The 18,192-nt window shown below is 56.0% G+C and overlaps 1 protein-coding gene across 1 annotated transcript in view; it reads right to left on the bottom strand.

The window, feature by feature from the left end:
- The window catches only part of Ajap1 (adherens junctions associated protein 1), a 77,539-nt gene that overhangs the window by 47,036 nt on the left and 12,311 nt on the right, over positions 1–18,192 (bottom strand). The window contains exons 11-14 of the mRNA XM_013031584.1: positions 17,958–18,054; positions 17,725–17,823; positions 14,568–14,632; positions 9,311–10,131 (exon numbers count right to left, since the gene is read on the bottom strand). Coding sequence (XP_012887038.1) covers positions 9,311–10,131; positions 14,568–14,632; positions 17,725–17,823; positions 17,958–18,054 — 1,082 coding nt within the window. The remainder of the gene's footprint in view (positions 1–9,310; positions 10,132–14,567; positions 14,633–17,724; positions 17,824–17,957; positions 18,055–18,192) is intronic.

The raw sequence follows: 18,192 nt of genomic DNA, 5'->3' as shown, positions 1-18,192 counted from the left end.
AAAGCAATGGGCCCAAAGGAGATGGGCCGAGACGTTTGACCCTGTGGGCCCAAATGAACTCCTCTTCCGAAGTTGGCTGTCTGGCTTCCATTGAATACCAGAACGCTGCCGCCGCCGACCCTCCTCTCCAGCCTGCCGCCCAGATGGCTGAAGGCACTGTGCTCAGCAGGGGACACATGTGGCTCATACCAGAGTCATCAGACCTCCAGAGTGGCATCTGCTCCTCACACCCACACCCCATCCTCCTCAGAGGATGCACACCTGCAGATGGGCGTGCACAGCTCAGAAGTCCTCACCTCTACCCAAGTCCAGGCTGTCCGCTCCTCCTGCCTGGATTCTGGAATATTCCGGAGCAGCGCAGGGTCTCTGCCCTGCCTACCCCGACTTCCCACCTTCAAGACTTCCCATTGCCCTCCCACTGCACATCCTCTCTCCTGCCCTGCTCTCCTCCTCCAGGCTCCTAGGCTTCCACCCACCCTCTTCCTCCCCCTGTCTCTTCCTCTCCCGTCCCAGGTCTCAGCCCTGTGGTCAGCCCCTCCAAAGATGAGGTGTCCCTGGTCCCCCCACTTGCAGGAGTTAAGGTTTTCTTGTTCCTGATGGTTGTCCACTTGCTCCCGGGGAGAGGCCTGGGGCAGGAGAAGCCTCTGTGTCAGAGCACCCTCGGCTCTGGTCACAGCCCAGGGCAGGAACTCAGTGAACCCTGCAAGTGAGGAAATCGTCAGTGGGCCGAATGACAGGTCCATAGGGGACTGGGCCACCCGGAGGCACACAGGTCACCTCACCCACACTCAACACCAAGGCAGCCTCCGCTTCCTCCAGGCCCAGGCCCCTGGGCTTCTGGACGGCTCTTGCCTGGGCTAGTGCCCTCCCTGCAAGGCCTGTCTTCCTCTCCAGCAAAGTCCAGATTTGGGGGACACCTGTGACCTCATCTAGACAGAGGGTCTTTCGCAGTGTCATTCAGCTGAGGAGCTCAAGATGAGATCACCCCGGATTATCCAGGGGTCCCTGAGCCCCACGTGTCCTTAGAAGACAAACGCTCAGACCTGGGGATGGTGGGCCAGCCATGAGAGAGGCCGGAAGGAGCCTCTCAGCCTTCAGAGGAGGCCGCATGGGGACTTCACACCTGAGCCTCCCAGCTGAGAGGGACTGAGGCCACATCAGTCCTGAAGGCCGGCCCCTCACCCACGCAGGACATAAGCTGGGGCATAAGCTGACATGACCTGGGTGAAAAGTAAACCCTAGAGCCTGGCACCGGTGGCTCTCGCCTGTCATCCCAGCTCCTCAGGAGGCTGAGGTCTGAGGATCGTGTTTCAAAGCCAGCGTAGGTAAGAAAGTCCATGTATCTTTTATCTCCAATTAACCAGCAAAAGGCCAGAAGTGGAGCCGTGTGGCTCAAGTGGCGTGCGAAGCTTGAGTGAGAAAGCTCAGAGACAGTACCCAGGCCCCGAGTTCAAGCCCGGTACTCACACACTCATCAAAGTGGCCACTGGGACTGGGTCACGGCCTCCCAGGAGACATTTAAAACTGTTTGTCATGTGACTAATCCTGGCTAGGCTGGGCAGGGATGTCACGTGTCCTGTGGGACAGGGGACAGACGGTCAGACCACAGACCTCCAAACTGGACAGACACCCTACAGCTAGCTTCCCGGAGTGGGTTAGGCTGAGGCACAAGAGAGGACAGAATGGCTCTGAGGAGACCGCTGTCCATTTCGATGGTCTCTGCGGAGGGGCATGAAGGGGGCAGACGGCGAATGGCACTCGCCCGCGCTGAGCACTGTGAATCACGACCCCATGTTCCCGCAGCCCCTCCCCGGGTTGCCAGGGCCTATGTGCTCCCTGCAGCAATGAACGGTGCTCACACCGGCTGATGGGGTCCAATCTCAGAACCACCCTGAGAGCTGTGCAGGCAAAGCAGTCCAGAGGTCATACACAGTGTAGCTACACACACACACACACACACACACACAGTGGCCAGGGCCCAGACCCGTTCTTCCCATTAGTCCCCCGCTCCACCACCTCCCCGACCGCCACCCCCCCTCGCCCTTCCATGGCCAATGCCCAATCTCTGTTCACCTGACACATGTGTCTGCCCCGGTGTGGAAAGAAATCCTGGCCTCTCACCACACCCTTGCGAGAGCTTCAAGGAGGAGGCCTGAGACTCTCAGATCCCCTTCCCCGCACAGCCCCGGACCCTGTCTTCCGGACACTGGACCATGTGGCACACCTGCCTATCCTGTCTGCTGTGACTATGGCTGAGTTTCCAGAACCAGGCGCTGGGACCGACTCCGGGGTGGGGGTGGGGGGCGGGTGGAGCACTTCTTTGCTGAGATGCCTGGGGCAGGGTGGGGGGTGGGGGAAGTGGGAAGGTGAACTGTTCTTTCCAGCGGAATCTTTGCAAGCCCCACATCAGGCTGTTCCCAGGCAGGGACGGGGACCAGCTTCAGCAGGGGGAGGCTGACTCATCACCCCCGTCCACAGCCACCCATCCCAGCAAATGCTGAGGACGCCTGGACGCGGGGAGGAGGGCAGGGCAGAGCGCCCCGGCATTCTCCTTGTGCTGACGGCTACGCGGTGAAGAGCCGGTCTCTTCGGCCCTTGTTCTGGCTCTCAGCAGGGGGTCCCTGGAGCCACCAGGAAGCAAAGGGCTGCCCTGTCCCCAAGGCTGGGCTAGGAGCCCGAGTCCTCCTGTGGCCCCTGGCCCAGCTCCTCCCACAGGTCAGGCTGAAGAGGCTCTGCCAACTCCCTCTTCCCTGCCCATCGCCCCACCCTCCCTGTCCTCCATCGTGGCTCCCAGAACTCACCCTGTCCCTCTGGACCGCAGTGGACCCCTTTGCCCCCCCCAGACTGGGGGGTCTCCTGCTCCCCCTTTAACGCCGGACCATGGGTGAGGTTAGCGCGGTGCGACACTGCTTCTGTGCTCCTCACCTGCCATGTTGCTCTTGTACAAAGGTACGTCCTCATCTGTCTCGCTTGCCCAGACAGAGGCTTAGACCCTCGGGACCAGGGTCCACGTTGCACACCCGGCTCCCTGCTCTTGCCACCTGAGCTTTGGTGGCTTCCTAGCATCTTAGTCCACATAGCTGGTCAAGAAGGAAGAAATCTAAAACCTTGTCTTACGTAGTCAAATGAAAGTAAATCCTCAAATACCACAGTGTTCTGTTCATATGGCATTTGAGCTCACCACTCAGGACTGTGGTCCCCTCCAATCCTGTGGGTCTGAATGAATCTGGTAGTCAGTGGCATGTAGGATGCAGAGAAAGACATACTGGGCCCTACCTCCCTGGTGGGATCTCCCCGCAACCCCCCGCCCCAGGCAGCGGGCTGCTTTCCAGGCAGAGGAGTCCTGGGGCCGCCCCTCAGTGCCGCCTAGTCCCCAGCAAGACAACCTGCAGACAGAGGCAGCTCTCAAGGGCCGGAGGAAGAAAAGGACCCCGGAGAGTTGATCTGAGCAGCGCCCAGGGAGGCAGTGCTTAGGAGAGGAACCTGGAATCTGGGCTGGGCAAGAATCCAAGCACCTTCCCCACGCCTGAGGAGCTGAACCAAGAAGTTAAGGAGGCACTAAATGCACAGGAACGGGAAATGAAAGGGAACTGGGGAGAAACCCCTTCAGAACACAGGTGGGCTGTAATGAGTCCCTGCTCACTTGTGCTCTTGGGGCAAACAGCCTCATTCAGCAAATCAGAGGGAGCGGCGACTCTCAGGGACCGCCTGGGAGTCCACGGGCATGCTCACCTATGTCTGTGTATGGCGGCCATGGTCACCAACCAGAGGCAACGGCTCGTGGGAAGGGCCAGTCCCAGATTCAGAACAAGTCCCAATTACGACTAGAAAGCCCGGCCCGGTGGTGTGCAGTCTCCAGTGCTTCATGCCGCTCCAGCCGCTCCTACATTCTTTGATGTTCTAACCCCAATTAAAGCCACTCAAAACTTTTGAAGTTCATGAGTCATTTGCTTCAAATATCTCTAAATTAAGGACAGATTCGCCTCCTTCCCAGCAAACACCCAGCAACTTAATTAAAAGGGATTCAGCATTTAAACTGTCACCACACGGCTTCTGGCCAAAGAAAGAGGGCGCCTGCTCCTCCCTGGTACATCTACCTCTACGTCCCCCCACATCAGTACCAGTATTTAGAAAACATCTCCTCATCACCAGATGTGATCACTGGGGTTCACCGGCCAGCACCACGGCGACTCAGAGCAGCTGTCTGCCAGACGGCCAGTGAAGACACAGTGCTCACAGAGGGGCGTACCGGAAGGACATCGAAAGTGACAAGGACAAAGCGCTGTGGAAGTCACCGTGGAAACGCATGAGTGAGCTGTCACGTGAAAATTACAAGGCAAGACTCAAGTGACAAGTGAGCCATCACATCCTGGACTGCCGGATGTCACGAGCAGTGACTGAGCCAACGGAGAGGACTCTTCACTGACAGGATGGGGACTGCAGGCCTGGCCGCTTTCCTGTGGCAAGGGCACCGTCCCAGGAGTCCCAGGTGCGGGCATCTGGAGAACGTGCTTGGGAGTCTCAGGGCCAAATGCCACCACCCATGGTCAGGGGCCTCCCCTGAGCACTGATCGTACACCAGGCACCCGTGTGCCAGACATTCTGCGGTGGTACATGCAGCAGCCCAGAGCGGTTGGCTCTTGATGAGTTCTTAAGATCAAAGCTCAGGAAATAACTTTCTGCTTTTCTCCTGGGAGACTCTGTAATTCTAGATTCTGAGCCTGATCAGCGAGAGGGCTGTCACAGGACGCGCTGTGGGAAGCCTGCTCGCTCAACCTCAGGCGAACTTCTGACCCGCCCCACGTCCTTGCTCTGCCACCTATGGGAGGCTGGATCTCTAACCCTCTGCACCAGGGATTTTCCATCTCGGGTAGCTCCTGGTGAGAGCCATCTCCACCTCTGTGCAGAGCACCAAGGTCAGGAACAAGGGCTCAGGACTTCATCGGATGATTCCCAGAGCTGGCAGCAGCAAATCAGCCAGTGACAGCAATCAAAACATCGTGGTCATCCCTGCCGCATTGCTATCATCATAACCATGACCATCATCATTATCATCACCACCAACATCACCACTGACAGCATCATGACTATTCCCATGATCATGCTTTACCATCACCGCCATCACTACCACTATGACCACTACCATCATCATCATCCTCATCACCATCATGACCATCATTGCCTGTATGATCATCTTCATCATCACCATCCTCGTTAGTATCACATCACAATCATCATAACCATTATTATTAACACTGACATCATCATCATCACGGTCATCATCATTATTATCATATTGTTACCAAAATCATCACCATTATTGCCAGGCTCACTACCATCATCATCATCATCACCGTCACCATCACCATCATCATGATCAGGTTACCATCATCACCCTCACATTAACAGCAGCAAACACATACTGAGCAATTACGTGCCAGGCCCTGACCACATGGTGTACTCCTTCTCCTTTCAGCATACAAGAATGTTCAGAGACACCAAACATCCCCGCTGTGGCACAGTGGGGTCAGGCAGGCTGTCCAGGTTCATATGGCTAACATCAAGGGAATCCAGAGATTGATGAGTCTTGCCAGATACCGATGGCTCATGCCCATTATCCCAGCTACTCAGGAGGCTGAGATCTAAGGATCATGGTTCAAAGACAGTTCAGGCAGGAAAGTCTGTAAGACTCTTATCTCCAATTATTTACCAAGAAATCTCAAAGTGGAGCTGTGGCTCTAGCAGTAGAGTGACACCCTTGAGTGAAACAGGTCAGATATAACATCTAGGCCTTGAGTTTAAGCCCTAGATTGGCACCAAATAAATAAATAAGCAAATAAGCAAGCAAGCAAAGTCTTCCATCATTAACCTAAAATTCAGGAAGATCTCTGAGTTATTCCACCTGTCGTATTCCTACTAGGTAGGTATTCCACATAACCACAGGTCCCCAGGGATTTCAGAGCACCCTAAAACACTATGCCCTACCATTTCTGAGCCCAGAAATGCCTTACTGCAGACAGATTGGAACAGTGTAACTTGCATTTCCTACATCATTTTCCACAGAAGCAAAAAGACAAAACTCAGTTCCCAACCTGGCCCTGAAGAACCCTCTTCAGACCACAGATCTGACTCAGTGACAGCTTGCCTCACTTCCTAACACCCTTCTTCCAGGTTTTTGGGTGCCCTCAGGCAGGGAGTGGGTGAGTCTGACGTGACAGCACTCCCAGTCCCTGGTAGACGGTTGTGCCACCAGCAACCCTGTCCTCGTAGCTGATGGAAGATGGCTTGAAGTGGAAGCACTCACTGTTCCAACAGCCACATCCTAGAACTGTGCTTGCTGCTGACCCACTGAATCTTCTCCCCTCCTCTCCCCCTGAACAAATGCACCCGGTGGTCTTGGGAAGAGAGCCTGAGACCAAGGCCGCGTCTGAGGCCGACACCCCTGGTGAACACAGATGCTGTTGACACCTTGAGACTGCTTGAAGTAACACTGCTCACACAAGTCCACTTTGTCTGCCTAGTATTTAGAGGGACCCTAGCTGTAAGGGATGCATGTCATCCTGGGCTGAAGGAGACTCAGTTCTCATTCCATTTCTTCTTGAGTAAAGCCAATTGGACTGCTGAGAGTCGACCTTTCTACTCTTACTTTTCTTGCAGTGGCCACTCTTGCTGGGTATAAAAACAAGTGCCAATCAGGGGAACTGTTGGGGAAGTTAATGCTAATTCCTCTCGGCAGTGGTCTAGGAGAATGAATTTCAAGCTTTCAGCTCACAGGTGAGGAAGAAGACATCAGGAGAGAAGAGACCTTTCCCAGGGGCACACAGCACGGACAGAGGGGCTCAGATGCACACCTGGACCCCAGCCTCCGGCACAGGCTGCCTGTGGCCTCTAAACAGCTCCCCAGAACAAACTCTGGCATCCTGGAGACTGCTCTTGCTGTCTGGGACCTTGCCTGATCATCGTGCCAGAAGCTTATGCCTGAGTCTGACACAAGCTGAGGAACACAGGGAGGCCAGGATTCCTTCCTGACCTCTCCCATCCACATCCAGAAACTCACACAAGCCTGGCCTTAAGTAACCCAGGAAAATAACTTACTTCCTACACCTCCAGGAAGTTCTTCCAAGGGCGTAGCTTGAATTGCTCCTGCTTGGGTATATAATACACTTAGATAGTGCCAGCTGGGCTATAGTGAACCTGATCAGGAAAACCATCCCAGAATTCCCTCTCTTCCCTTGGCTTTGTCCTGGAGACAGAGCAGTACCTCTCAGCCCCCAAGGAAGCTGCCACCAACAGCCTTCTCTTTCCTCCTAAGCCAGTGTCATTTCCCAGAATTCACAAGTCCCTGCCTAAGTAACAAACACCCATATTTTCCTTACTTTAAATTTGTTTTGCTAAACAAATCAATCGAGCACCAGATTACAAGGAGCCATAAATCTTCTGTGAGATAAGCATCTGTCATGTTGGATTAGCAACATCCAGTGTACTGTGAATTAATTTGCTAAGCCTTATGATGCTGTCCCCAGCACTTAACTTTAGTAATAACAAATGCAATTTGGAATAAATGGGAGCTTGTTTTCTCATCTGTGTCTACATAAGATGTGACAGAGAGTTCTGTTATGATGATGGCTTCTGAGTTTATTGAGGTAAAAACCAGAGCTTTGTAAAGACTTGTAGGTACCTAGCACCAAGGTGGTGACCCTTGGGCATCCCTGAGTATCTCTAGATACCTGAAGGAGGCTGCATGGGGGCAAGCCTAGGCAGGCCCCAGACCCTCTCCCTGGGAGCCCCCAAGCTCAGCCTCCAACCTGACCAGCCCTAGGCCTAGGAAGGCCCCAGGCCCTCTCCCTGGGAGCCTCCAAGCTCAGCTCTCAGCCTGGCCAGACCTATGCCTAAGCAGGCCTCTCAGGCTCTGTTCACATAGACAAACTGCTGAAGAGTGAAGATCCAAGAAGAAACAGCAGGTTCTCCTGTCTAGAGTGAGGGACGGAGGCAGGGAGGAAGGCAGGGAAGGAGGGAGAGAGGAAGGGAAGGAAGGAGGGAGGGAGGGAATGAGGAAGGGAAGGAGGAAGGGAAGGAAGGAAGGCAGACAAGCAGAGAAGGAGGGAGGAAGGAAGGAAAGGGAGGGAGGGAGGGAAAAGGAGGGATAAAGGGAGGTAGAGAGGAAGGGAGGGAGAAAGGACAAAGGGAGGGAGGGAGAAAGGGAAGGAGAGAGGAGAGAGAAGAAGGGAAGGAGGAGAGAGGGAGGAAATAAGGAAGGAAAGCAAGGACTGAAAGATGAACACAGTCCACCCATGACGCCCTGTCTGCCAAGGTAAGAGGAGGCACAGCCATCTCCTGAACCAGACTCCAGGAACTGAGCCAAATGTCCTTCAGGTCCTTCCTCCTTTGGTTCAGAAGAAACCCATGTGAGCTGTAGGGAGGCTGACCATACCACCAGCCCCATGTATCTACACCCTTGAATGCCTTCCCTCCCTTATGAATTAGCAAATGGCACTTTTGTCTGGTATGTGCTATTACCAGGGTCCATGTGTGAACTTCTGAGTCACTGTGAACCCCAGCCTGTCAAGAGAGGCCAAGAATGCCAGGCCAGGGGGAAAGGAGACCTGGCTGGGGGCTATTCCTGGTGCAGGGGCAGCTCTGGCCTGGGATGCTGCCAAGGTTAATCTTGGTAAAGCAACTGAGGGTAAAGGAAGGGAGAAAGAAGACAAGCAGAGCAGCAGGGACAGACATGGCTCAAACCAAGGAGCTGCGGTGTCCACATGCATGGAGGACGGCAACCTAGAAGAACCAATGCCCTGTGTTCCGGCTTCACCTCTGGCCATCCCATCCCCTTCTTCTCCTCTCCCTCCCCCTGCACTGCAGCAGCCCTGTTACAAAGCTTCAGCTCACAATGATGGCAGTTTCTGCTCTGACTGGCATTGGCCATTCCTGGTACCGAAGGATATTCCTAACCCTGGACCATGCTCCCCCTGCCCTCTAGGGTTCACACCCTGGGAGGGTCAGCTGTACTGGTCCCTGGAGACCAAGTTCTAAGGTTCCAGGACATGTGGCTGTGGGTAGATTGGGGTTCCCAGAGACCCAGGATGGGAATGCAGCATCTGCTTCTAAGTGGATGTGAAGTTGGGGCAGCACACCCTCCTTGCATCCACCTTATTCCCAAATTTGCCAGCACACAGAAACACGCACCTGCACAACACATGATACCTCGCCCCTCCTTCAGTCTTCACCCCAGAGAGGCTCGGTGTCCCTCCTGACCCGCGCCACACCCTGAAAGCCCCCTCCAGACAGGAACCCTGGGAGAGGCACCTACCTGAGGTCTCCCCCAAAATCCTTGGGGGCTTGCTGTCTTTCCCGTTGCTGCTGGGACTGGTGGAAGGCTCCGTTGTGCTAACCCCAACAGGGATCTTTCTCCGGGGACCCAGGGACTCCGTGACCCCCTTAGTCTGCAGCGTCACGGCAGTAGCCGTGGTGGTTGTGGAGGCCGTGGTGGTGGTGGTGGTACCCACAGTTGTCTTCCGTGTCTGTAAGGTGGAGATGGTGGTGGGGCCAAACAAGCCCGGAAACGTGTTGGACTCTGGGGCCTCCTCGTCCCCCGTGGGGCCCCAGGCAATGAACTCAGTCTCTGTGGTGGGCCTGCTGCCTCTGAAGTCAAAGCTGTTGAACGCCACGTCCTGTATGTGCCGCCGGCCCCGCCGCAGGAGGCTCTGCTGCTCGGCCACCCCGCCAGCCATGGTGGAGGAGGAGGAAGAGGAGGAGGAGGACGTGGAGGCCAGAGAAGGGCTGGATTTGGCAGCAGCTGGGGGCTTAGAAAGACCTGCTTTGGGCACAAGGATGGCCACTTGGTCCCGAGGCCTGTGGGCCCGCCGGACACGAGGCGTCTGCATCTGTCCGTGGGCCCGTTCTGTGCGGGTTGCCCGTGGGCTCCACACGGGCGTGGGGATCCGGGCCGGCTGCCCGCTTCGCAGGTTCCAGAGCCGTGGGGGCCGCTGTGGGGGCCGCGGCAGGAGCCGGAACTCGGGGCCAGGACCCAAGGACTCACAGGATGGAAAATCCACAGCAAGCTGCATCATGGCTATCAGTATCCAAGCATGGCTTCCGAGGGAGCGGCCAGGCCAACGGATAGACATGGAGCTGCCAGGGAGAGAGAGAGAAGAGAGGTCAGTGGGAAGCAGGGAGCAGGGAGAGGGACCCCTCCCTGGGGAGGCATCTGCTCCCCCCCATGCCAGGAAACTCTTCTGTAGAAAGACCTCATCTTAACCTCCAAGGAGAAACCCTTCCCAGAAGGCCTCAGATGCCACTTCCTCTCCAGCACCAAGGACAGAGCCCACCCCCGGTCAGAGGCCTGAGCCCCACCCCTTGATCACCAAAGTCCCCTTCAGTGAGGAGGGAGGTCCGATCCTCAGAACGATCCCAGGGCCAGCCTTGCCAGAATGTCCTGGAAGACCTGGCCCATAAGGACACCAAGCAGACATAGTGGCAGTGACAATGAGGCCTGTGGACCCTCCTGAGGTCCCGAGGGACGGGGGCTCCAAGGCCTCCAGTGTCCCCTGAGGCACAGCCCTGGAGCCACCTTCTGTGAGGACACAGGCCAGCCTGGCCCCTTCGAAGTCACTGGCCTCCTCCTCCTCTTCCTCAGATCCCACACATCAGAGCAGGCTGGGTGCCTTCCTTCTGCATGGCGGAGTAGTGAGATCTCACATAAGCTCAAGTTTGCCAATGGTCAAGTGTTTGTTCTGTGGACCTTTCCACTCCCACTGTTTACCTCTGGCGGGGTGCCTTTGCCACCCCGGCCTCTGCCCCCATCAGCTCAAGGAGGGCTGAGACAGGCCCAACCACAAAACCAGCTGGGAGGCAGAGCTGCCTCCCAGGAGGCCATGACAGGAGAATGCACAGCCCGAGGAGACCTAAGTGTCTGAGGCCTACAGGCCAGACCCCTAACCTGGATCCTGCCAGCATCCTGGTCCCTGTGCCTGAGTTTCCTTTCCACCACTGGACCCTGGAGCATCACGTGCCCATCCGAAGCACGGCGCAGAGACCACAGCGGGGCTTGGAGGGCGCAACCCACGCTCCCTCTTCACAGGCACGGGTAATTGAAGACTGATTAGAGGTGCCACTCAAAGTCAGCTTTCGTCACCAACCCCCTGTCTGAAAGTTAAATTGAATCTGGAACTTCCACAGCTGCTGGCGTGGGGGTGGAGGTAGGGGTGCTGTGCGCGAGCCTGAACAGCTGGGCCGAGCAGGCCGAGCACCGCATTCAGCAGTTTCCTTACAGAGTCTCGTGTCTCTACAAAGGATGAATCGGTGTGCATGTCACTGTGCCCACTGTGTGCAGGTGAGGGGTATGTGAGTGTGACCCTGTGAGGGTGCATGAATGTGTTGGCGTCACTGGGTGAGTCCGTGCATCAGTGAATAGGAGCCCGAGTGTGTCAGCACGGTGGGTGTGACGACAAACATGAATGAATGTCCCTCAGTGTGAGAGACAGTGCAGGCACGCCCCAGTGCATCTGTGAACATGGCTGGGAGCTGGTTGTGCATGCTCATGAGTGTGCGTACACCCCCACAGGTCTGGATGTACACGTGTGTTAGCCTATGTGTGTGCATGCAAGTGTGTCCGAGCGTGCCTTGGCCACGTGACTGGGTGGACTCTCGCTAACACGTGGGAACGAGACAGCTCCCGGGAGTCATCCAGACAGCCGAGGGAAGGAACTCTGGTTAACGAGCGCTAATTACCAAAAAGGGACAGTCCCCGAATAATACAGCCCAGGTTAATCAGAACGAAAGTGCTCTGCTGCGGAGATTAGGGAGCGCTCATTACGCGAGTGCCTCCATGCCGGCCCTGCCCCTGTGAAATTTCCCTGCACAAACAGCTTGGTGAGGGGCAGGGCCGCTGTCACTGCACACAGAAATCTAGGTCAGCAGAGGCTCCCTGAGCGCCCCCTTCCCCAGGACTGGCACTTCTGCAGCCACTGGTGACAGGGCATGGCTGAGCACCTTGGGTGTGTCCCCCTGGCTGCACGGCTGGACAGGACTCTGGCCTCAGGGGAATGAGGAGTGTTGGGCAGGTACAAGGTACAAGGTCTCACCGGGCCTCAGTAGTCCCCTATAGACCCCACCAGGCCTCCCTAAGCCACACTGGGCCCATCCAAGCCCTTCCTCCAGGTCTCCCTAGGACTCCTGAGTCCTGTCAGGCTTTTGCAGGCCTCACTAGACCTCCCCAAGCCACTATAAGCCCCTCTAGGTCCCACCACATGTCCTGAGGTCTCAGCACATACCTCTAGGTCCCTAGGCCCCACCAGAGCCCCATCAGGCCTTAACAGGTCCCTGTAGGCCTCCCAGACCTATTCCAGGCCCCATCAATCTCCCCAGTTCCCTGCAGGCCCCAGCAAGCAGGCTGAAGGACAGGAAATGGGAGGCAAACGCTCCCGCCTGCCCGCAGTGCCGGGTGAAATATTGCCCCAGGAAATTAAAACCCCAGCACCTAAGCCCGGGCCTGCCTCCCCAGCATAACTTCACACACAGGATATTTCTGTGATTTTTCACCAATCATGGGCTGTAATTGGTTACCATAGAAACCCCCTCATTTCCAAGACTCCCAGCTGTTATGCAGAAAACCCAGCATGGCAGGGGAAGCAGCTCCCTTCTCTTCTTCAGTCCAGTTTCTCCCCTTCATTGAAGGGGTTCAGAGAAAAGAGGGAGGTGGGTGGGTGGGAACACAGCAAACCCCCACCCCTATACACACACACTTGGGAACCAGGAAACTCGGGCCGTAGAGGACACAGCTCCCTCAAGGTGGTCAGGACTGATTCTGTCCCGCGGGGGGCCTGGGAAGGAGGATGTGATCGGGCAGTGCCTGAGTGACGCCTGGCCCTTCCTTCAGGCCTGGCCAGGCCCCTGGGCTCGCTGGACTTCCTGGTTCTGAGTCACTCCGGGCCTTCCTGGCTGGAAGCTTTGGAAGCTTTGGTTGTATCTCCAAGGACTTGTACAAGCTCTTTCCACCCCTCTTGGGCTGGCTTTGAAATTGGGGAGCCCAAGAGTGCCTCTGACCCTGTCCAGCCCATGGCTGGGGATTCCCAAAGACACTGCCCCTCACAACAAAGGCTCAGACCTCCTGGATGGGCCGTGCCCCAGGAAGCCGCCATCGTGCCACAGCCATCTGCCAAGATGGAGGCAAGGCCTGTGTGCACTGCTCACCACTGTCATCACTACAGCTGGAGGGTGATGTGCTACCCAGGAGGCCGGGCAGAGCTGGCACCCATGCCCCCACACTCTGGGGTACCCACAGGCCACCAATGATACCCACAAACCCAGCTACAGGACAGGAAGGCAGACCTTCCCCCGACCCCCAGGGCAGCAGGACTGGCAGAGAGGGGAATCCTGGTGCATTGTGGGGGTGGGGGAGGTAGGTGAACAGGCCCACATCTGTGAGGGGACAGTTAATTCCTTACAAGCAGCAAGCACTGACAGAGATCCTGAGATGAGATCCTACTCTTAAGATCCAACCAAAGCCTGCACACCAGTGTCCACGAAGCACCACCCAGCTGCCCAGAGTGCCCACAAGCCAAGCAGTGCCCGCACATGCTCAGACGGGCACTGACGGGCCAGGCTAAGGCAGGAAGCAGGGACTGCGTGCAGTAGGAGGAACCTTAAAGGGTGACACAAAATGAGCAGGGTCAGGCAGGGCCTAGTGACCTGGCCATCCCAAGGAAGGGTCAGGAGAGAGAGAGTTCCATAGAGACAGAGATGGCTGTCTACGGAGCTCGGGGAGGGGAGGGATGGGGGTGGTTGCTCGCTGGGGATGGGGCTCCTTTGGGGGTGATGGAATATTCTAGAATTGACTGTGCACCTTATAAAACAGTAAAGCCACTGAGCCAGACACTTCCAAAAAGTAAGTTTAATGACATGCGGATTACACCTCAACCAAAATGAAGGGAACTAGACAGAGAAGGGGGTATGCAAGGGGACTGGGGGTGGCTGATGAGGGGGTCTCCATGCCTAATCCTAGAGTCTGATTGGTGGGAAGGAGGAAAGGCCTGAGCTAACCCTCGGAACGGCGGGCAGGCCTGAATGCACAGTGGAGAATTCCAGGGTCCTCCACATTGTATCCAGGCTCCCTGAGGGCTCACTCCTTCCCCCACCCCCCACCCCCGGCTTGACCCACTTCTACCCCTCCCCACCAGGACAGGCCTGGACATTGTCATTCGAATCTCTCCAGGGACATTTTTCAAATGCTAGCAGAGAGTAAATACTGTGCCAGCTCCCCTTATTATGGCAGCTTCTTGATACTCTCCTTTGTCCCTTTTTTTATTGAGATCATTTGTTTTTGTGCTGTGTCCTGGGGCTTGAACTCAGGGCCTGGGTTCTGTCACTGAGCTTTTGTGCTCAAGGTTAGCACTCTACCACTTGAGCCACAGGACTGGCTCTGAACCATGATCCTCAGATCTCAGCCTCCTGAATAGCTAGGATTATAGGCATCATGGTTTAATAACATCGGGTGGGTTGAGACTGGTTGCCTTCTGTAGACTTTCCTCACAGGAGAAAAGTTACTGTCCTTTAGGGGGCACGGATACCTCTTTATCTCTGGGGTTGGCAACATGAGTTTCTGGAAACTGCTGGTCCCTGACTCGTTGGGACACTGAGGCAGAGGGAGTGGGGCCTGGTGGAGACCTTGGGAGTCCAAGGGCCATCCTGAAATCTTAGGACGGGATAGGACTGACGAGCTGCCAGACAGCTGGGCCGTCCACCCCAGACCAGCTGCAGACCCCAGGTCAACATCTGCACCTGTCCCATCGCCCCTGCCTCTGAACCCGGAGAGGACAAAGCTGTGTGCTGGAGAGGTGAGCCTGAGCCTGGGCCTGTCACTTCCAATACACCGTCTTTCCATCTCATAGCCGGAGCGTTTGGTCTGAGGTCTCCTCCCATTCTAAGTCCCGTGTGTCTGGAACCAACAACCCACAGGGCACGGATAACAGGACCCCAGAAAGGTTTTATCGGGGCCACAAGTTGCCCAGTTGGCCTTGTGTGAGTCCCCTCGCCTGATGAGGAGGGGCTCGGCGGAGTGTGCGCCCCAGCCCATAGCTCCACGTTCAGTCGCTTTCGGGCTGCGCCTTGACTCCCTTTTGGAACGCTTTTAGACTGACACAGAAGCTGCAGGAGTGCAGTTCGTTCCTGGGACTCTCCTCCCAGCGTTCCCTCCTGCACATGTCACTCCACATATCACTGGCTCAGCTGCCACACTCAGGGAGAGGTGCCGGCGCAGGTGGCTGTTAACCAAACTCCATTCTTTATTCGAGCTTGCTAGTTTGTGCCTGAGATCCCACCCGGGACGAAGTGTCCTGTCCTGGGCAGCCCTGGTCTCCTCAGGCTCCGCTCTGCTGGGAGCTCCTCTGATGCTTTGGACTGTGATGGCCTGGATGGTTTGAGCAGCACTGGGCAGGGAATCCATAGCTGCATCTCCATCCGGCTTTGTGATTAGATGAGGGTCCAGGGTTGGGGGTGCAGTGCCCTCTGGTCCCCTCCCATCCAGGTCACCTGCTCTCCACAGTGTGGTGGACGCCACCGCCATCACCTGAAGGAGGCTTGCCTGCAGGGGTCACCCCTGGGCGGGGCCCCCCGCTGCCATGCTGGGAAGACGGTCACTGGCACAAGGCACATCCTTGGGCTCACCCACTTCCTGTGAACTCTTCAAGACACGCCCACAGACTCCTGACAGCCAGGGCATTGGGCTCACCCACTTCCTGTGAACTCTTCAAGACACGCCCACAGACTCCTGACAGCCAGGGCATGCAGGAGTGAGCACCGGCAGCCTGGCGTGTTGCCTGTCACAACCGGGGGTGGAGAGAAGGCAGGACTGTCCCTTTGTTTAAAGCCTCCCTCCACCCTGATATGTGGATGCTAAAGCCAAAATACAAGAAGATATGACAAAGTAACAGGCCTCAAGAAACAAAGGACAGCCACTCATCTTGTCCTATCATTGTTAAATGATTCCATGTGCTTGACCATATATATGGTAGATATACGCATGCAATGGAAGGAAGCCAGGAGAAGGAACAGAAGAAGTGGGAACAGCCTACACTAAGCAAAAGGAAAAAAAGGCAAACATCACCTGATGTGGAAAAAATAACCTGTATTGTCAAAGCTCATAGAATTCACAAACTGTATAGGCTATGATAATGGCAACTTGCCTTGTGAAGGTTAAAATGTGTTTGTGACTTTACCTGAGTATCACTATTCCACAATACTGTGAAATATGTGAAATTTATATAATCACCTAATCTCAATTAAAGAAAAAAGTGAGAGAAGGGATGGGTTAGGAGAGATGTGACAATGTTGTCAGACGCTTTGTGCTCATATACTGTTTTGTAGATTGGAAACTTCTTTGTACAAGTACTTAAAGATAATAATAAAAAAAACACCTCCCTCCAGAATTCCAGGTGCTGCTGGGGCGACAGGACAGCCTTTGGAGGGCAAAACCCTGCTCCCTGCATCTCGCCTGGGGTGGGATGGGGGGGCTGGAGGCCTGGGAGGGAGGCGAAGAACTCAAGCATGCACAGACCCACCTTTGCTTGTAAGAAAGCAGCGGAAGCTAGGCACCAGGGCTCATGCCTGTAATCCTAGTTACCCAGGAGGCTTAGATCTGAGGATGACAGTTCAAAACCAGCTCAGACAGAAAAGTCATGAAACTCCTATCTCTAGGGAACCACTAAAAAGCTCAAGTGGTAGAGCACCAGCCTTGAACAAGAGAGCTAAGGAGCAGTGTGTAGGCCCTGAGTTCAAACCCCAGTACCACCACAAAAAAAGTGAAGGGGGAGGAACAGGAAGAGGAAGAGGAGGAAGAGAAGGACAAGCAGGAAGAGAGGAGGAGGGAAAAGAGCAGGAGGAGTCTGCTTTTTGCAAATAGGAGCCGGTGGCATGGCCACACTTCTGTGGTGAGGGCACAGTGCCAGCCAGGCTCAACCTGGCCTCAGGGCAGAGAAAAGCTCCAGGGGAGGCCCGCTTGCTGTGGGTTTGGAACTTAGGGTCCTCCGAGGCGCCATCTTGAGTAGCTGCTTCTCAGCGTGGTGGACCTGGGGTGAGGCAGATCAGGTCCACCGGAGGACTGACGGGCTGGAGAAGGATGTTTTGGAAGGGGACTGGGGGCTCCAGTCTCTTCCTCCCTCCTCTGCTTTCTGACCACCAAGGAAGCCGTTTTGCCCTGTTGAGACATTCCACCACACTTCCAACGCACCGCTGGGGCCACTGTTGATCACAGACTGAGATCTCTCACACAGTGAGCCAAACCCAGCCTTTCCTCTCTCTTGAGTGATGAGAGAGAGGGCCTCTGGTATTGGTTATGGTGACGGGAAGCTGACTGGAACAGGCCTTTCCCTCCCAGTCCTGCCTGACCTCCGACAGAGAAAATGTGCTTTCCTCCAGAAGAGAAATGGGATGTTTACTGAGAAGCGAGATCTCTGCGTCTGGGGCGGAAATGGTTCCATTATCTCTAATTTCCCCTTGGAGCCCACGCTGCTCAAGTTTCCAGGTGCTTCTACCCCTGGGAGGCAGAGAAGGATGTGTCTACCAAGGCCGGTTCTTCCCTTCAGCCAACAACAAGCCAGGCTCCCCTGAGACAGCCAGGCCCAGATCGCCTAGCTACACACCAGGAAAGGTACAGGCAGCCCCTCCAAGTCTCAGGCAGAGACCTGGCCGGGAGCCCTCCAGCCAGCCCAGGAAGGGAGCGCCCGTCACCCGCTCCTGGGAGGAGAGGCTGGCGCCATCTTCCTCACGAAGGTGTGTTAGGCCGTGAGTCACCAAGGTGGTTTTGGCGGCTTCTGTCATTGCCGCGTCCTGTCACAGTGGAATCTCACACTGCTCCTGATTCAAAAGGCTCGAAAACAGCCCTCCCTTTCAGGAACCTCCAGGGGTCTCATCTCTAGCGGCCCCCACCCCACCTGTCAGGTGTGCCTGCCGCCGGGTCTGACTTGCGGGGGAGCGGATGCCAGAGCCGAGTTCTCCAGCACCCGGATCCCCCCAGAGCCCACGCCGCTCTCCTTCCCCAGCGTGGGGGTCGGCAACACCCTGGGGTCCCCACAACACCCAGCCCAGGGTGGCAGGGCACCCCCTGGCTCCCTGCCTGAGGCTCAGGAAGCATCTTCCAGGTCCGGGAGGCACAGGTCAGAGCCTGGGATGTCCAGAAGGCACAGGAGACAGCACCGG

This window comes from Dipodomys ordii, unplaced genomic scaffold, assembly GCF_000151885.1.
Source record: "Dipodomys ordii isolate 6190 unplaced genomic scaffold, Dord_2.0 Scaffold6, whole genome shotgun sequence".
Classification (NCBI taxonomy): Eukaryota; Metazoa; Chordata; class Mammalia; order Rodentia; family Heteromyidae; genus Dipodomys; species Dipodomys ordii.
This window is presented reverse-complemented; position numbering and strand designations above follow the sequence as displayed.